Source organism: Lissotriton helveticus, chromosome 10 (assembly GCF_964261635.1).
Source record: "Lissotriton helveticus chromosome 10, aLisHel1.1, whole genome shotgun sequence".
In the NCBI taxonomy this organism is placed as follows: Eukaryota; Metazoa; Chordata; class Amphibia; order Caudata; family Salamandridae; genus Lissotriton; species Lissotriton helveticus.
In genome coordinates this window covers 1074764992-1074782931 of record NC_136071.1, presented here as the reverse complement: position 1 = coordinate 1074782931, position 17940 = coordinate 1074764992, and the positions used below count along the sequence as shown (strand labels likewise).

Here is a 17940-nt window from a genome sequence, read left to right as displayed (position 1 = left end):
CTGATGACCCTGCCCCTCTCTCCGAAAGGAATGAAGGAGTCAGGAAAACAAAATGCTCCAGGACTGACCAGAACTGGTTCTGACTCAGCCAAGGCTCTCTGCCCTCAGAGAACAAAGAGAACATTGGTATAAAAAGGGCTACCCAGACTTCAGAAAGTTAGATCATCCTGGAATCAAAGAGGAACCTCTGCCAAGGAGAAAGCTGGAAGACTGAAGAGGAAGGACTGTCCTGCTGTGTGTTTGTGGGCTGACCTGCAGTTGCTTTACTGCCAAGGAGAGGGGAAGGACTTTGCTGTTGCTGTGGCCCCATGCTTGAAGAGATCTCCAAGGGCCCAAGGAGAGCTGGCCTCCTGTTAAGAAGTGCCAGGAACAAAAGGACTTCACCCCCAGCTTCCCCCTGAACTCTGCTGAGTGAGTTCTGCCCTTCCTAGAGTGCTTGATCCAATTGCGGGGCCTCTGGAAGTTGCTGCCTGCTGTTTGGGAAGCTGGAGAAGGAGAAAAGAAGAAGATCTGCAATGAAATTTCCTGTTGCTGCGAGTATCCTCGTAGAACCTGTCATCTCTGGGTGAGATCACCGCACCGCTTGCTTGCGGGCCGCATCACATCGCTGCGAACATCGTCGCAGAGCCATCGCATAGAGGGGCCGTGAGAAGAGAAGATCGAGGCTGCGCCGCGCCTCACCACCGCACCTGAGATCGTCGCCGTCCCGAAGATCGTCAAATCGTGCCTGTGTGAGACGCTTCCTACCGAACTTGCGCACCGGAATCCATACAAGGTATCGCATCCCTCCCCATACAGACCAGATTAGTCGCAACACGCCCGCTGGGTCCAACGGGGCTGTTGCATCGCTTGTTTTTCAATGCTGCAGCTTCCATTTGGAACTTTTGTTGCATCTACAAGTACTTTGGGCTAAAACGTGGTGCAACTGTGGATTATTTTGATGCAAACCCTAGAACTCTTTGAAAATCATATTCTTCAACTGTGTATGTCGGATTTTTGTTGTTTTGGTCTTGTGTAGTTTAGATAAAGATACGTTATTTTTCTAAACTGGTGTGGAGTCCATTTGTGGTTTTTGCACTGTGTTACTGTCAGTGTTGGTACAAATACTTTACACATTGCCTTTGGTAAACCTGTCTGCTCATGCCAAGCTACCAAGGGGGTGAGCAGGGGTTATCTAAAGAGTGTATCCCCCTTATCTTGACTAAAAGCAAGGGTCCCTATTTGGACATTAGTACCTACCCTGCCAACTAGAGACCCCCAGATCTAACATTATGGTACTAGTATTTGAAGAGCAAACTTACACCAGAATGATTTCTTGGCACTTGGGTAACAGAAGTATTCTGCGCTACTCAACAGTACCTAGTCAGATGCTTGTTTAAGGAGTCATGTTCTTAGTAGTTGCCTGAATCTCCTGTAGCTGGGGGTGGGTCTTATCTCAGGGAGAAGGGTGTTCCAGATGCAGGGGCCAAAACTGAGAATCTGGAACTTCTTAATTTTAAATTTGGGGATGGTGAGAAGGTTCATGTGTATGGATCTTAGGTTTCGGTTGGGAATATATTTATGAATTTGGACAGATATGAAAGCTGGATTTCCTCCGCGAAGGGACTTAAAATTAATACAGCACATCTTGAAGACTACTTTTTTTCTACAGGTAACCAGTGTAATTTTCTCATCAGACGGGTAATGTAGCAGTGTCTGGGTTGATGGAAAATCAATCTGACTGCTTGATTCTGGGCCTGTTGAAGTTTTCAATTGAGGACTTTGGGGAGCTGCCAAGCCAGGTCTTCCCTGAACCGGAAACAAGCATCCTGGGACCGGTTTTGGGGTAACACCCCTCATCAGCCTGGCTAGCTTAAATTCAGTGGCACAGTGACTAAGAGACCCATATCTGGGCATACCCTGCCAACTTGTGGCGAACACAGCAAAAACAAGGAGATGATGGACGGAGTGCTGAAACTTTTCAGACACTCACCGCCAGTCTCATATCTGAGTTGCATCCATCATCTGTCTTTAGCTCACGCTGCCACCTGAGTTCAGACACAGCTATATGCAAATCAAAACGGATGCAAGCATCCTGGGACAGGTTTTGGGGTAACACCCCTCATCAGCCAGGCTAGCTTGTATCCAGTGGCAAAGTGAGCAAGGGTCCCACGTCTGGGCATGCCGTGCCAACTTAGGGCGTACAAAGAAAACACAAGGAGATGATGGACGGAGTGCTGAAACTTTTCAGACACTCACCCCCAGTCACAGATCTGGGTTGAATCCATCATTGTTCTTTAACTCACCTGCCACCTCAGTTCAGACACAACTATATGCAAATCAGTCTTGACCCTGTGCCTCAAGGGGACAGTCCATCCTTAACAGCCAAGCCAGGTATATATATATATATATATATATATATATATATATATATATATATATATATATATATATATATATATATATATATATATATACATATATATATATATATATCCCACCCAGGGGCAACTCTTTCTTCCATTTGTTAGCGGGCGGCCGGGTCGCGGGTTTGCACTGCCGCAGAAAAACTGCGGGTCCACAGCTACCTCATTTGGGCAGCTTACTGTGGTACGGGAGGTGCCTTTTACTTGCGGGGTGCCTGCGGGGACATTGGCAATCCTTTTAATACTTTTTTGCATGTGAATGGCGGCGGCGACCCACTTGGGTTCTACTAAACCACCAGTCCCAGAAAGCATTGCTTCAGGTGTTACACCTGCATATAATTACTGTGGGTATTTACTGGTGCTTGCTGCTTGCCGTCATGTCACATGGTCTGCCACTGAAGAGGGCGTTGGCCCGAAACGCGTCTGGCAGGAAAAGGACTTTGTTCGCGGCTCACGCCCTTGCGTTGGCATTAATTCCTACCTGTAAGTGAAGTACATCCCACCCAGGGGCAACTCTTTCTTCCATATATATATATATATATATATATATATATAGCTTCCAGCCACATAACTGAATAATAAAATAAAATTAAAGATCCTAGAGCAGATTTATGAGTGCCAGCATTCTTTCTTTAGTGAAATCTGCTTGGCTACGAATGACAGGACCCACACCCTCTATATGTATATGGAGTGCCACCCCTCATTTCACAACTGTGGAATATTTATGTGCATATATATTTTCTGGGGCCAATTTTCAATTAGGGTTACATTTACAAAGCACCAGTGCAAAATATCACTTATTCCCGCTCTTCCAAAACCTGTAAACGATTTTAACCTTCACATGCTACAATTCAATCTCTGAGGCTCTTGTTAATCAAAATCATGATTTTTTTTTGTTAGAAGAGTACAACATTCTTTTCGCTTATCCTCTCAAATCAAGTCTCACCACAAAGTGTACACAAAAGATTATAAGTATCTACTAACTGAAAACAAACTGCAAGCGTCTCATGTTATCCTGCCCTACAATGACCCAAGAGTAACCCAAAGTAAATAACAAACTCACTTGAAAGAAAGGAGGGTGCTTCGACACCACAACAAAATGAATTTTCTATAGATAAACTACGAAGGGTAATGTTGATAATTCTGACACTCATTTCACTACACGCCTTTATCCACTCAAAACCATAATTGATGTAACCTTGTCATTGGGGGTGCCCTAATGCTTACAAAGCTATGCTAATTTGTTTGTGATGTGTACCAACATTTGCATTACACTTCATGGGTAGGATGTGGGAGGATAGTGCAAATTATCAAACCCAGGAGTACAGTTTATGTTGATAAATTGTAGGAAACAGATGCAACTTAAAATTTTCATAAAACCAAAGGAAACACATTGTAGGTTCCTCACTCTTGAAATCTGGCCAACCTTCCTTATTCATTACCTAAGTGTGCGCAATGATATGTCAGAATGCCCGGTTGCTTACTAGAAATCTTCATTACCCCGAGTCAGGTTTTCCATTCCTGAGCCAATCTCTCTCCCAGGTTTCTGTTTCTGTTTATGGTGATTGTGTTGCTTTCCTTTTTAGGTCTCGCCCTGGCGAAAGCGCGAATCGCGCTCTCGCCGCGAAACTATAGCTGTCAGCTCAGCCGACAACGAGTGGAGCAAGAGATGGCCACGCGCAGATTGAGGAGCATGGCAGAGTCGAATTCCGACGCGCGCCTTGGGATTGGGCCGCGCGTCGACGCGCGCCTTGGGATTTGGTCGCGCGTGTGAGCTTCTACCGTAGACAGCTCACGTCGCGCGGCATGTATGTTTCAGTTTTGTTTTTACTCATTACTCGTGCGTGTGGCCGGTGGAGAGGAGCTGAGCGTCGGCGCCAGCGGAGGTATTGCTAAGCGCAGGGGGGAGACAGCGTCCCAGATACCAGCACGTCCCCACGAGGTAGCGGCCACCCTGTTGACGTGCACAGAGGAGTCGGAGCCCACCCTACTGTGAAGCGCTCTGACGCCTTCGGGTTAAGTCCACGCTTTATAAAAACTCATAAATAAATAAATAAAAATCCTCTACGGCGGGGCCGCATTCTTGCACGCGCTGTGCCCTCTTAGTCTCCCCACTGCGCTCCCTCTCAACCCCCTTTCTTCTTCCCACTCACTTAACGTTCCCTTACTCTTGGACGAACCCTCTCGCACCCCTGTCTCCGTCTCTACCCCTCTTTCTTTCACTTTCTCCCAGTTTAACTCACGCGCCATAAATCTGGAAAACAGCCTTTTGAGAAAAACTTGCAAGAAAAGGGGCTGTTTCCTCATTTGCATAGTCTATTCATCCCTACGTGCGCTTCAGACTGTAAAGTAACGTTTATATAGTGCTTACCACCCCTTTCTGGGGCTCTGAAGCGCTTGGCTACACTTGTCACTTTTTCTTCCTGTAATGCACTGTTTGCTACCTCATGTATTTTGTTTGCTCACAATTACCAATTTTACCTCATGTAACTTAACGTCTGCTTTTGCAATTTGTTCACTTGTAATTTTCTGTTCCTATTGTGAAGCGCTCTGATGCCTTCGGGTAAAGTCCGCGCTATATAAAAACGCATAAATGAAATAAAATAAAATAAAATAAAAGACAGACTGCACCCTGCCAGCTCGTATCCCTGCCCGTGCACGGTGGTGACACCGTACACTGCCTCCTTGTGGCCGGCAGGGGGCCAGTGCACGGGTGGAGCATGGTACACAGTGCTGACTTGGTGCACTGCCTGCCAGTCTGTGCCGTGCCAGCCCCCTGCAGAGCATGCTCCATGCCCCGGCAAGCACCTGGGAGTGCAGTGCCGCTGCACAGTGCTCCATGCCCCGGCAAGCACCTGGGAGTGCAGTGCCACTGCACAGCGGGGGCTCAGGACACTGCCTTCTTGTTTACCTTCTGATGGTGCCAACTATTTCTTAAAGTGCAGTCTCGAGATCACAATTTGCAGTTAACTTGCACAAAGTAATTTACATGTTGTGAAAAACAAGTCAAACAATTATCCATTTTAACCTAGTTCAGTTCTGTCACTTTAGCGCATAAACACTGGGATTTCCGTTTGATTGAACATACAACGGCGGCGGCAACCAGCAGTAACTGTGGTGATTCTTGAAACTTGATAAAAACAATACAGAAAAGTGTCCCACTATCAGGCATTTAAATGAAAGAAAAAGTGTTTCTATTTAATAAATAAAAAGTGTTGTTCCTCTGTCCAATTACAGACGCATTAGAGGGAAACAATTGAGAAATCTGACATTCTCCCACACAAACCGTGATGTAATACTAAGAAATGCTTCAAAACACAACCTGCTCTGTCCTGGCAGCCCAGATATGACGTATCTGCTAGTCTCCTAGGAAAGGGGTACTTCAGAAATGGGAAGCGGGCTGAAAGGCAGGCGTGTGAAACAGAATAGACTGCGAAGGGCAGAGCAGCCAGCTGCTGCAGAGAGCCCCGCCGACCGTGCAACCGTGTGTGAGGCTCTGCCAGGTGCGCAAACTAGCTCCAGCAGGCAGGGCTATCACTGGAAGTCGCACAGACTGAGGCTGGCATGGAAAGTAAGGCCCTTATCAAACAAATCTCAAGTTAATGAATATTATATATTTTTTAAAGTGGAAAGCAAGGCAGCACCGCGGAGAAAACATAAAGCCCCACTTTCTAAATATCCTTGTGTGATTTAACCACCACAACGTATCTGTTTTTTTTAGACTTGTAAGTTACACACACTTAGGTCTACTCTGGTCTAGGACAAGAATACATCTTCCTTCCATTAACACGATAAACTATGGTTGATTCCCACAGAGGTCACACTCACATCCCAAAACAATGCAAGGGCCAAGAATATAACGCTGAATCGTTCTATCCCTGGGTCCTCTTCTATTTCACTGCCCCTTTAAGTGCATCCCACATAGACCAAACTACAAGGCATCGCCCTTCCAACAAAGCGTAATCTGCGGGTACATAGCAGTCCTAGACACATTTCAACTAGCCTTACCAGGTATCAGCCGGATCCCCCGGCTACCGGTAGTTCTGTGTGATGCTGTCTAAGGCAAATGCCCTTCCACCTTGTGAGGGGAAAAGTAGCATAGAAATGGCCGAGCGTGGCCCTGAGGTGGCGAACGATACGATTTGTTTCCTGGGAAGGATGCTCATTATAGAGTGCATAAAAATTGGATCTACATTGCAGATCGTGTCCCAGGGCCAAATGTTGATGTTCTCTAGCCGACGCCTCTTTGTGGCTCTGCATCAATGTGTAATCTTGTTTAAATCAGCATGCTTATAACAAGCAAGACTAGCACTCTATCTTACTACCAACTTTGCTTAGCATAAGCAACAGCTAACCATTCACAACAAACAATGTTTATATACCAATTGCAAATAAAAAAAATAAAAAAATGCAAAGCATTGTCATTTACAATGCCAGTAACTCAAACGTTAATGCTGCGAGACCTATTGCATTGTAAATGCTTGTTTTATGAGTTTCTTTCCTATTCTCAGAATGTCCTGGTTTCGTGCGTCCCCATTGTGTGCAGGCTGGGTAGGCAATGGCATACTGGCGGAAGTATTTTGACCTCAGCTAGGTGATAGGTTCTGTGGTGCAGGTGAATTGCTCATGTGTAAGGAATGGGACGGGAAGACGAGGACGAGGTGATGATTGCATGTGTAATCTTTGGTCAGTAACTTGCGGAGGCCGTTCGTTAGATGCAGCATTGTGTTTACCCATATATTTTGCTGAACCTACCAGCTAAATTACGCCGTCGTGTCCTGAATGCTCCACAATCCCCGTTGCAGGATGAAAACTTTGACCACGTTGTAAACTGGCAGTCGTCTTGGCAGGGTATCTGGCAGGCTTGAGTGAGAGCTGGAAATGGTCCTGCATACTTCAGGCACTCGCCGATGTCTGCTTGTCCGCCATCTTGCTTACGGCAAGTAATTGCTGGAAACAAAAAATAAACAGACGAGCTTCTGAATAATTAGTTTACAGGTCGCAAATTAGACAGGAATCCCAACATCTAATAGGTGTGGAGTAATCATACATCCACCTTTGTTCTAATGGAACGCAGCCTATAAGGAGAGTAATTATTTTCATTTTCCGATTTCCAAAACCTCAAATTAATAATCTATTGATGCAAAATTCGAATCTCTTCTCAAATCTTAAGGCCTGGACACTGTTAAATAAAGGAACATTAATGGCAGACTGACATTAGTTAACCACGTGTTTTTTTTTGTTTGTGTCTAACTCTTTAAGTTCGCTAATAAGAGAGGAGGTGGTTCAGTGTAACATCGGTACACATTCTATTCTAGCTAGGAGTATCACGGAATACACCATTAAACAAAGACTCTGTATTATTCTTGTATCCAAACAATTTGTCGAATTTTAAAACATAACAGGAATTGTGTCTAAATAAGAACATTGTTTGTCTTATTCTAAGATAATTTGCCATTCCTGGAGTTGCTTATACCATGGTTATTTGTAACTCTGGTGGGTGAAGTTACAAGAAATTGTGAGTTGGATTCTGAGGGTCCCCTAAGAAATAAGAAACAACTGGGCAGGAGGTGATCGTGGACCTAACTCCACCTCGTTATTTATCATTTTAACCAAGTAATTCAAACTCCGATTATTCATACCTTGTAATTCTAATGATGTTGGAAACTCTTGTTCCTTCCCCCTCAGAACTGCAGGGGACCTCGGAAATTGAGTATAGAGCATGAGTCTGTACTAAGAGTACATTAGTACTCGGAGTCACTAAAGAGGGAAAAAAAGCCTGTAGGAAATTGGAACACAGGTGGAGAACTGCCAAAGCTCCTTGAGACAAAGCTAATGATAAAAACTGCATTAGGAAAGTATGACTCAACCATCAAAGATGTAAGAAAAGCCTATATAGTATCAACAACACTGCTAACTCTACAAGAGAACTTTGTATGATAGTGTAGGAATTTACTAAACCCACAAGCTGTGCTTCACCAATCCCACCCTCTCAGGTTCTCTGCACAATCTCAGAAACTACTTTGAGGAAAAAAGTCCAAGATCTATGAGTCATTTCCTAATGACATGAACCTGGAAAAGCCAACTCCACCTAACCCCTTAGCTACCATTTATCCTATACTCTTTAATACCTTCAATCCGGCCATTTCTGAACAAGAATTGACCTTGATGAATGGAATCAAATAGGTGTTTCCATATGATCCTATTCCATCTCACATCATGGCTGCTCTGACCCCAGCCCTTCTTGCTTTGGTCACTAACCTGGTTAACCAATCTCTGAGCCTGGAATCATTTTCAGTAAAGTAGAACACCACCCTTGTCAGACCAATATATAAAAAGAAAAAAACAACAGCGGACAATCAAGAGCTGGCTAATTATTGACCTATATCATTGCTTCTCTTTCTGGGTTAAGTTATGGAGACTTTAGTCAACCAACAACTTATAACTTTTTTAGAAATGTACTCTTTGTTGGACCGCTACTAATCAGGATTCCGGACTTCTTATAGTACAGAAACAGCACTAATGGAGGACCTTGACTCTATCAAACTTGCTTTTAGACAGGAAACTTCAGCCATGCTGGTTCTTCTTGACTTGTCTACAGCATTCAATACCATCGCCCATGCAATCCTAGTCCAAAGATTGGTGTAGATTGGTATCAGGGCAAAGCAATAGGCTGGTTGGAATATTTACTGGATGAACATATTCACTCACTACAGCTGGACTGTTTTCATTGGAGAATAAGGGCATTAGATAAGGGCTCATCTTTTCACCCCAACCTTTTCCAACATTTATGTGGCCCCTGAGCCAAAGTGAAAGATCAGGTGACTTTGGGGTAATCTTGTATGCAAATGACACCCACCTTGTTATCACCATGCGGCCCCACCCCGAATCCTCAAAATTATAGTTTAGGGAATGTATGACTATGATTTCCGAATGGATGTCTACCAACTACCTTCAAATCAACACCAGTAAGATGGAGATACTGCTTTTTGGGAAAGCTCATTTCTTTTGGTCTAGTTACTGGTGGCCCAGGGAACTGGTGCCTACTCCTATCACAAAAATAGCAGTAAAAAACGTAGGCGTTTTAATTGACAAAAATCTGTATATGAAAGAACATGTGAATTCAATCTCTGGAATAGGCTTTGGCCTGATGCATATGCTCAGAAAATCCTTTCAGTGGTTACCCTTGCAGACAAGGAAATTCCTTACCCAGGTATTTATTTTCAGTCACCTGGAGTATGGAACTCCCCAATGGTCGCAATGAACGAGGGTTTTTTTTCCAAGCTGCAGGTGATTCAGAACTCAACAGCGTGGTTGGTCTGCAAACTACCCTCTTGTTCTTCCACTGAACCCATATTGAGATCTCTGCACTGGGTACCTATAAGAAAGCACGTCTGTTTTAGGTCAAACCTAGAGTCAGCGAGCATTCGCCTCTCTGCGAGGCATGCTGTATTAAGTATGAGGAGTTTGGCCATGCCCACCACTTTTAATTAGTTTCTTCCTGTGTCTCTCCAACTGCTTTATCTTTGTGTGATGAATGGTGCCATTTGTCCCTCCTTTGGGTATGTTTGTCACGCCCATGGCGACTGGCCCTCTTACATGGGTCATTTTGCTTGAGGCCATTTGATACTTGTAGCGCACTCTTTTTTAACATGTGTTTTTGGATGGAACACTAGCGCTCATGTTTGGAGTGGCTGCATGGCTGTTTGGGCACAGAGTTCCCAAAGAGACAGGCTCCGCCCCTCTCACCCATGACATACCCCACGCTCCACCAACACACCATCCCTTCCCAGCGGCTCACCCTGTTGGCACTCTGTTTTGATCCCCAAAACAGCGGTGTTCCATGTTGTTATGCTCGGAAGTCTCCACCCCATGGCGGTGACGGATGAAGTGCAGAGCCTGCAGGAAAACACCCTCCGGGCAGAATTGCGGGAAGCCAAGCACATGCTCCTCAGCCCCTATGGACTTCGGAAACATGCATGCCCCTCCTCTCAATTTGGAGACAGTTCCTCAACACCACACTGTCGTCGCAGGGCAGTGCCAGAACAGTAATGCCTGACAGCATGAGTGAGCCTGCTCCACAGCACACCGACTGCCATCGATTTGACAATAACGTACACAATGCATTCTGTGGTTTTCAAACACTTCAAACAACCAACCACTGGAAACTTCAGGCTCTCCGGCATGCATTCCCAGGCGGCAGCAGGAATGTGGCACATGCCAAGCGCTGGGGGCCCAAAGGGGATGCAGTATCAAAGTCACACTCCCAAACTGCAACAGGACCCACCTGGCCTGGCGTGGCATGGTGAAAGCATGCCAAACCTTGAAATTGGCTCCCCAGGTTCATGGTAGGCAGTTTGACACAGTATGCGACATCCACACAAAAAGCAAGCAGAAGAATCAAACCTGAAATGCAGATACATCAAACACTCCAGTCTCCTGAGCAACTGAACTACCCAGCACCAGCCCCACTGGCTCCGCACAACGCAAAAGCAACTCAACATTCTAAATATGGCATCTCCTCCTTTTTTGCAATGGCTTGGCACATGAACAGCATGCCACAAATTCAACACAGCTCCACATTTCTCAAGCCGTCAGCCACATCCAACAAACACAAGAAAAAGCCCACCCCCACCAGTACTGTAAAAATCAATCGGACTCCATTACTAGATCACCCGCAGGTGTTTGCAATTTCTCCCTAGCACCAGCTCAAGAGTAAGTAAGCAAGTAACTAAACTTTATTTGTATCAGTTAATAAAAACATTCCAATAAATATATATAAATATTCAGATTTTAAAAGTAATTTTAGAGCTATCACATGAGATTAAAAGAACATACTGATGTCCAAAGCAAACCAAGTGGGAAGGTACAACGAACAGTTTAAAAAAAAAGCAGCACTCCACATGATTTAAAAGACTGCTTCAAAGACGCGGCTGTGTGAATTACTACACGTGTAGGGCTTAGAAGCAAATAGCGCTAAAAAGTTAAATGGCTGCACTGGAGAGGGACAAAGTCAAGAGATCAGGCTGCCCAGGATGGACGCAGGGTGGGTACAGGACCCATGCAGGGACCACCGAGCAAAACTACCCTAATACTTGTCACAGCTTGAGATGTGTTGGTGATCCCCACGCAGTTGAGGTGTTGTGCCGAATTTCCCCATGCAAATATGCATCAGGTCGATGAGTAAAGCTTTGGTTCTGAAGTGCTGCGGTTACAAATGTGATGTGCTGGGTTACTTCACACTGTAGTGACAATGTGTTGAGCTTCTCCATGCCATGGCAGCGATGTGTCGGTTCTGAGTGCTAAGCGGCAATTCCGAGTGTGATGCGCACACCCGGTTCCCACAATAGCGATAATGTGTTGATTCTGCTACTGCAGCAGAGGATACATTGGTTCCATTGAAGAAAACCCCTAGGTCTACTTGCAAGGTCCAGGACTGGGGTGGCACCACTCGGTAGGACAAACTCACAGGCGATGAGCCCAAGAATTTGAACAAGAGGGTTCTAAGTATTTTGTGTCCCTGAGACTTAGCCAAAAGGAGGCAAGCTAGCAAGCCCTCGAAGCCAATCTGGTTTCAAATGGTGCAGGTCCAGTCCTTCTCATCCAGGCAGGGGAACAGCAGGCATCAGGGCAGCTCAGCAAGGCAAGAGCAGTGCAAGGCAGAGTCCAGCAAAGTAGCAGTCCAGCAGAGCAGCAGTCCATTCTGCAGCACAGCAGTTCTTCTCCCTGGCAGAGTAGTCACAGGTCTATAAGTGTAATAAGTTGGTGGTGTCAAGGGTCCAGTATTTATACCAAGTTATGACTTTGAAGTGAGGGAGACTTCAAAGACATTATTTGAAGTGTACAAGCTCCCTGCCTCTCCTGTCCTGGCTCCAGACTCCCTAAAGTGGGGTGCAGCTCTTTGTTTAGGGACAGGCACAGCCCTTTAACATACAAGTGTCAGCTTCTCCCTCCCATCCGGGCCAGGAAGACCCATCAGCCGGGTGATGGGCCATCAAGAATTGAATGGCCAATAAGGCACAACTAAGCTCCCTTTCAGTGTGACTGTCCAGAGAGAATGCACAAAGCCCAGCTGTCACCCATTCCAGACAAGTATTGGAGACAGGCAGAAGACACAGAATGGTTAAAGTAAGGAAAATGCCCACTTACTAAAAGTAAGCAATTTGAAATCAAACTTCACCATAAGTTGAGATTTTAAATTGGGGTAACACCAAACTCAAAATATTATCTTGTCCCAATTGGAAATTATACTTAGAATGGGTAATAATGTAATCCTAATGTTAACCTAATGTGAGAGCTAGAGCTTGCAGTAGTGAAAAAACGAAACTGGGAGTTTTTCACTACCAAGACATGTAAAGATTTAAATACACTGCACCCTGCTCTGTGGGTTATAGCGCGCCTACCTTAGGGGTGACTTATATGGATAAAAAGGCAAGGTTTTGGGCTGGCAAGAGGATTTACTTGCCAGGTCGACATGGTGGTGTGAAACTGCACACACAGGCTCTGCAGTTGCAAGACTGAGACATTATTAAAGAGCAACTTGTGCTTGGTGGCACGATCAGTGCTTTAAGCTTACTAGTAGCACTTAATTTACAAGGTCTGGGCACATGTAGTGAAATTTGCCAGATACTTATAAGTAAATGAAATATTGCAATTGGATATGAACCAATGGTACCGTGGGTTAGGGAGAAAGAAAATACACTTTAAGACTGGTTAGCAGTGGTAAAGTGCTCAGAGTCCTTAAGCCAGCAAAAATTAGATCAGAAAAATTGAGGAGTTGGGCAAAAATCTGGGGGGAAGCCCACCCTAAGGCTGTCAGGTCTATCAGCAATATTCACTGATTTTATGAAAATGTTGTATGTAACTGGCAGCTCCCATAGATTGCCAAATTGCAGGTTTGCTAGAGATTGATCTAGGCACTCTATAAGTTTGAAAAGATTTTTTAGGGATTAAGGCAACGATGGCTCTTTGGCTATCAGCGATTGTTTTAAAAAGAAAAAGAAAAACTGAATAAAAGAAAGAAAATTGAAGATTTAAAGTCGTTCTGTGTATATATTCTTTGAGAAAACAAATATGAAAATGTTATATGTATCTTAACAAACACTGAGACATTGCTCACTATACTGTGTGTATCTCACTCTGAAGGGTGCTGTTCATTTCTCTAAGTTTGCTGCTTTTAACATTGCCCGTATTGAAGATTGTTGACCACAGGATGTTATTTAGTGTACTAACATCTGAATGCTTTAGCTTAAAACAACACTTGACAGTTGTGCCCTGCTATCTCACTAAACTCTAAGGGCCAGATGTAGGTCGCCAAATACCGGTCGGTAACGGCCGATTTCGGCCGTTACCGACCGGTATTTGGATATTGAGCTGCAGGGGGCCTGAAGTTACAGAATCGGTAAAGTTACAGATACGGTATATTTACCGATTTGGTAAAATACCGAATCGGTAAATTTACTGATTCTGTAAATCCAGATGTAGGTGGCACTGTAAACAGTGCCACAGGCCCTTAGGAATTCGTTATTTACCACCAAATAATACTTGGTGGTAAATAATGAATTTCTGTGTACATGCACATCTGTGCATGTACACCGGTGCCATGTGGCACACATACATGCCCTAAGGGCATATATGTGTGTCACATTGCACACAAGCCAGAATCAGGGGTGCAACAGGGTGTCAAAGTGACACCCTGTCCCCCTTGTAAATTCGGTAATTTTACCGAATCGGTTCTTACCGATTCGGTAATTGACATTGATTCCTGTGGGCCTCAATGCCCATAGGAATCAATGGCAATTACCGAATCGGTAATCACCGATTCGGTAATTACCGAATCATACTGATTCAGTAATTGAATTGGTCAAAATACCTACATCCCGATTGCCAGTTCTTAAATACCGAATCGGTATGATTCGGTATTTAAGAATCGGTAATCTGGGATTACCTTCATCTGGCCCTTAGAGTGTCCGGCAAAGGGAGGAGCTCTGTGCGATTTTGAAAACTTGCCTGTATAGCTTTAATTGGAGTTCATCCATTAATCCTGCATCACAACCATGAAGAACCTCACTGCCACAAGTTAAAGTTGGCAACACTTATACCACCATTACCCTCAATAATGGGCCTCTATGCTTCTAAGCAAATATTGCTCGATGTTTCAGGCCTTGAGCTTCCTCCAAAGCTTTATGTTGTTACACAGTAGAAAGCCAATTAATAGTTGATGAAGCAAAGCTATGTTGTACAATGCTGCTTTTCCATTTGTTCGAGCAGGATTGACAGGGTCGAAACATGATCATACCAGAGCCTCATATAAAAAAGTTTGGGTTGTTGGAATTATCCTCTTTGATTCTGTCCAAGCAGTCAAGACCTGTAATAGAAGAGTTGCAAAACATTTGGCTTCATTGTCTAATTGGGTGATAAGAGAGTAGTTCTCTGGTAGGGTCTTATCACCCCATTTATGAATTGGAGAGATGTCTGCACTCTGCCATGTGTTGGGTAAATTCCCAGTGGAAACTGCATTAGAGAGGGGCCAGCTTTCTGGCCCAATACTGCATGTCAATTTTGAAGATGGTCTAAGGTATTCCTTTGGGCCCGGGAATGTCATTTCTCCTTCCTTTTTCAGTTACCCTCACAATTTCTTGCTCAAGGAGACATACTTCATGTATGTTACAGGCAGTATAAAAGGCTGTACTTGGAGAAGATTTATCTAGGAGTAATAGAGCTCTATGAAGAGATGGGGAGAGCAATCTTCGGCTGGAATTGTGGCTTGAGGAGATGCCATGACCTGGGAAGGTCAGCCATTTGTTGCTCCCCCTCAGTGTAAAGGTGCTAAGCATGCTGACAGTGACAATGTAGAATAAGGCTCCTGGAGCACAGAAGCTGTTGAATCTTTTGCTACCGCTCGTAGACCAAGAAAAATTCAAACAGCGTCTTGCTCCTTTCTGGGGCACAGAACAGTGCATCTGTGCACAGAAAGGAAAGACAGAATTAGTTTGTAGTCTTTTTCTTAGTCAAAAAAACATCCAAACTCTGCCTGGCTCCTTGCTGGATACAAACTAAGGGGTTTTTAATATAACCGCACAAACTTGGCTTTAAACAAATAGAAAAGTATATGCATTATCAAAACAAATTGAATATTACTCTCTGAGTTTCACATTACTAAACCCATTTTTACATTCAAGAGATGAATAAACATAATGCAATATTTGGTAAAAGCATCAAGGCCTAAGAAAAGGTCACAGCAAATATTACCCTTTTTGGGGTTACCCCCGATAGAGGGACTCCAGATACAAAAATGCACAGCATGACAATTTACCAATAATAGCAAAAATGTGACACTTAGTGGAATTACAATTACCAAAGTTTTGTGTAACACTGCAGTCAACACAGAGTCTGGTGTAACACTACAGTCAACACTGAAGGGAGTGCAAATTGTGAACTGCATGTACTCTAATGCAAAGGAGCCAACTTTTCTGGTAGGTGATGCAGTGTCTTATCATTGCCCAAACTGATTTTTGTGACCTCCTCTACCCTTTATCTCACGTTTCTAATGTTACTTTTTTGTGAAAATTGTGTTCCAGTCCATTGATTACACTTCATCTGACCCGAGCCGGAGTTTCCGCTCCAGGTGCGGAGAGTACAGTCCAAGCCGGAGAGCGCGGCCGGAGCTGAAGATTCCTGCCTGACTGCGGATGTAAAGATACGACTCGTAAATGACCTCTGTCAATACCAAAAGTCATAAAGTTAGTCTCAGATTGCCTTTGTGAATCATGCCCCTTGTCTTTTCCATAATGTCCTAAGGAGGTCAAGAATTTGGCAAAGCAAAAACACTTCACCTGGATTCAGAGGATTCTATAAAATATGAAATATCCAACCAAGCAGTCGAAATGCAAGGCGAAATAAATTGAGGACATTTTGTCTGATTCTCCTGGTTGATTGACTACATCTATGGTGGATCATTTCACGTACTTACCATTTGGACATCTGTATTATAAATGATTGCGAGGAGTCAAAAGACTAAGGACTTTCTTTTAAGGATGTGTACATAATATATGTGTTCTATATTAAATGTACATAGACTTGTTTTCAGGGATTGTGGAGTTCTTCTAGATATAAAGTATGATGGCAACACTAACTTTGTGCATCAAATGAATTTGCTTGATTTACTCATACTTCAATAACTATTGAATTTCTTATTGTATTTAATTTGCTTTTTATGAATTGATCCCCATTTTCACAAAATATTTTAAGTTTGTGTGTCTCCTTCCTGGGGCACAGAACTGTGGGCCTTATTTATAAAGGGGCTCCGCACTTGTGGCAAAGGTTCTGTAGTCGAGGGGCAGTCTCCGAACTCGGGGGGAATCCCTGCAATAAGAATACTCATTGCTGAGATTCTGCACCTAGGGCGGAGACTCCATCACGACTGCCCGGCCTCTGCCACAAGTGCAGAGGCCCTTTATAAATCAAGCTCTGTGTGTTTAGAATTGTTCTTAGGCTTACAAAAAATACAATCAGAGTCTATACTCTTGCTGGGTTACAGAACTGTGTATCTGTTCCCCAGCAATGAGTCAGATATTATTTGGGTGTTTTTCTTGGTCTGAGAAAAAATCCAAACAATGCCTGGCTCTTTCCTCAGCACAGACAAACAGCTCCTTCATTTCATAATGTTTTTTCCATTTTGTGAAGCATTGTAAAAGAAAGGAGCTGTGTTCAACTGAATCAGAAAGTGGGTATCGGAAGGGAAGGGAAAGGGAGAATCGTAGCTCATCCCTTCCCAATCCCCACCTCCATTTCTTTGTTGGTGGGAAGGACCGGTTGGTGACAGGAAGGGTGGTTAGAAGTTGGATGCTCTCCTTTCACCTTCCTTCCACAGAAAATGGGACTGAGATGATGAGCATGATCAGGGAGTAAAGGAGGCAGTAATAGCTGCCCATACCCTGAACATCACCTAGCCTTTTAGACAGATATGGGAGGGCCTATGGACGACTTTCTGCAAATGCATGTTTATTTTGAGAAACATCTTTTGAATTGTATCAAGCTTTCTCTTTTTGTTTTCTTTGCCGCTTGGGGCGTTACTGCCAGACTATATTGAACAGTTTGACGTGGAGTGAAGAAGATGTTTGCTGTGGCATTGCTTGGACAGGCTGAGAAAATACAAATATTCGCTACCTTGTCACTGGTGTTAATGTAAAGTTTTAGGTACACATTGTCTCACTGTGTAAGTTGTAGTACATAAACAAGGATGCGTAGTCCAGGTGTAGTAGTAGATCCTTTTTTATTAGTGGGTAAGTAGGTGGTAGGTTACAAGGTGAGAAGATATGAGGAGAAAACCCCCACCAGGAGCGAGCTACCAGCTCCTCAGCCTCAGATCACCAACTGACTCTCTAGCCACAGTAAGACACTCTAACATTCCATGATGTCTTCCAGCTCCTCAGCCTGAGATGACCAACTGACTCTTTCCCCACAGTGAGGCACTCAAACATTCTATGATGTCACAGGACATTCTGATAGAGTGGCAGAGATGGAAAAGATAAAG

The 17940-nt window shown here is 44.1% G+C and overlaps 1 protein-coding gene across 1 annotated transcript in view; it reads right to left on the bottom strand.

The window, feature by feature from the left end:
- Nucleotides 1–17940, bottom strand: part of THSD7A (thrombospondin type 1 domain containing 7A) — a 1031465-nt gene that overhangs the window by 182475 nt on the left and 831050 nt on the right. The window contains exon 12 of the mRNA XM_078663785.1: nt 7161–7355. Coding sequence (XP_078519911.1) covers nt 7161–7355 — 195 coding nt within the window. The remainder of the gene's footprint in view (nt 1–7160; nt 7356–17940) is intronic.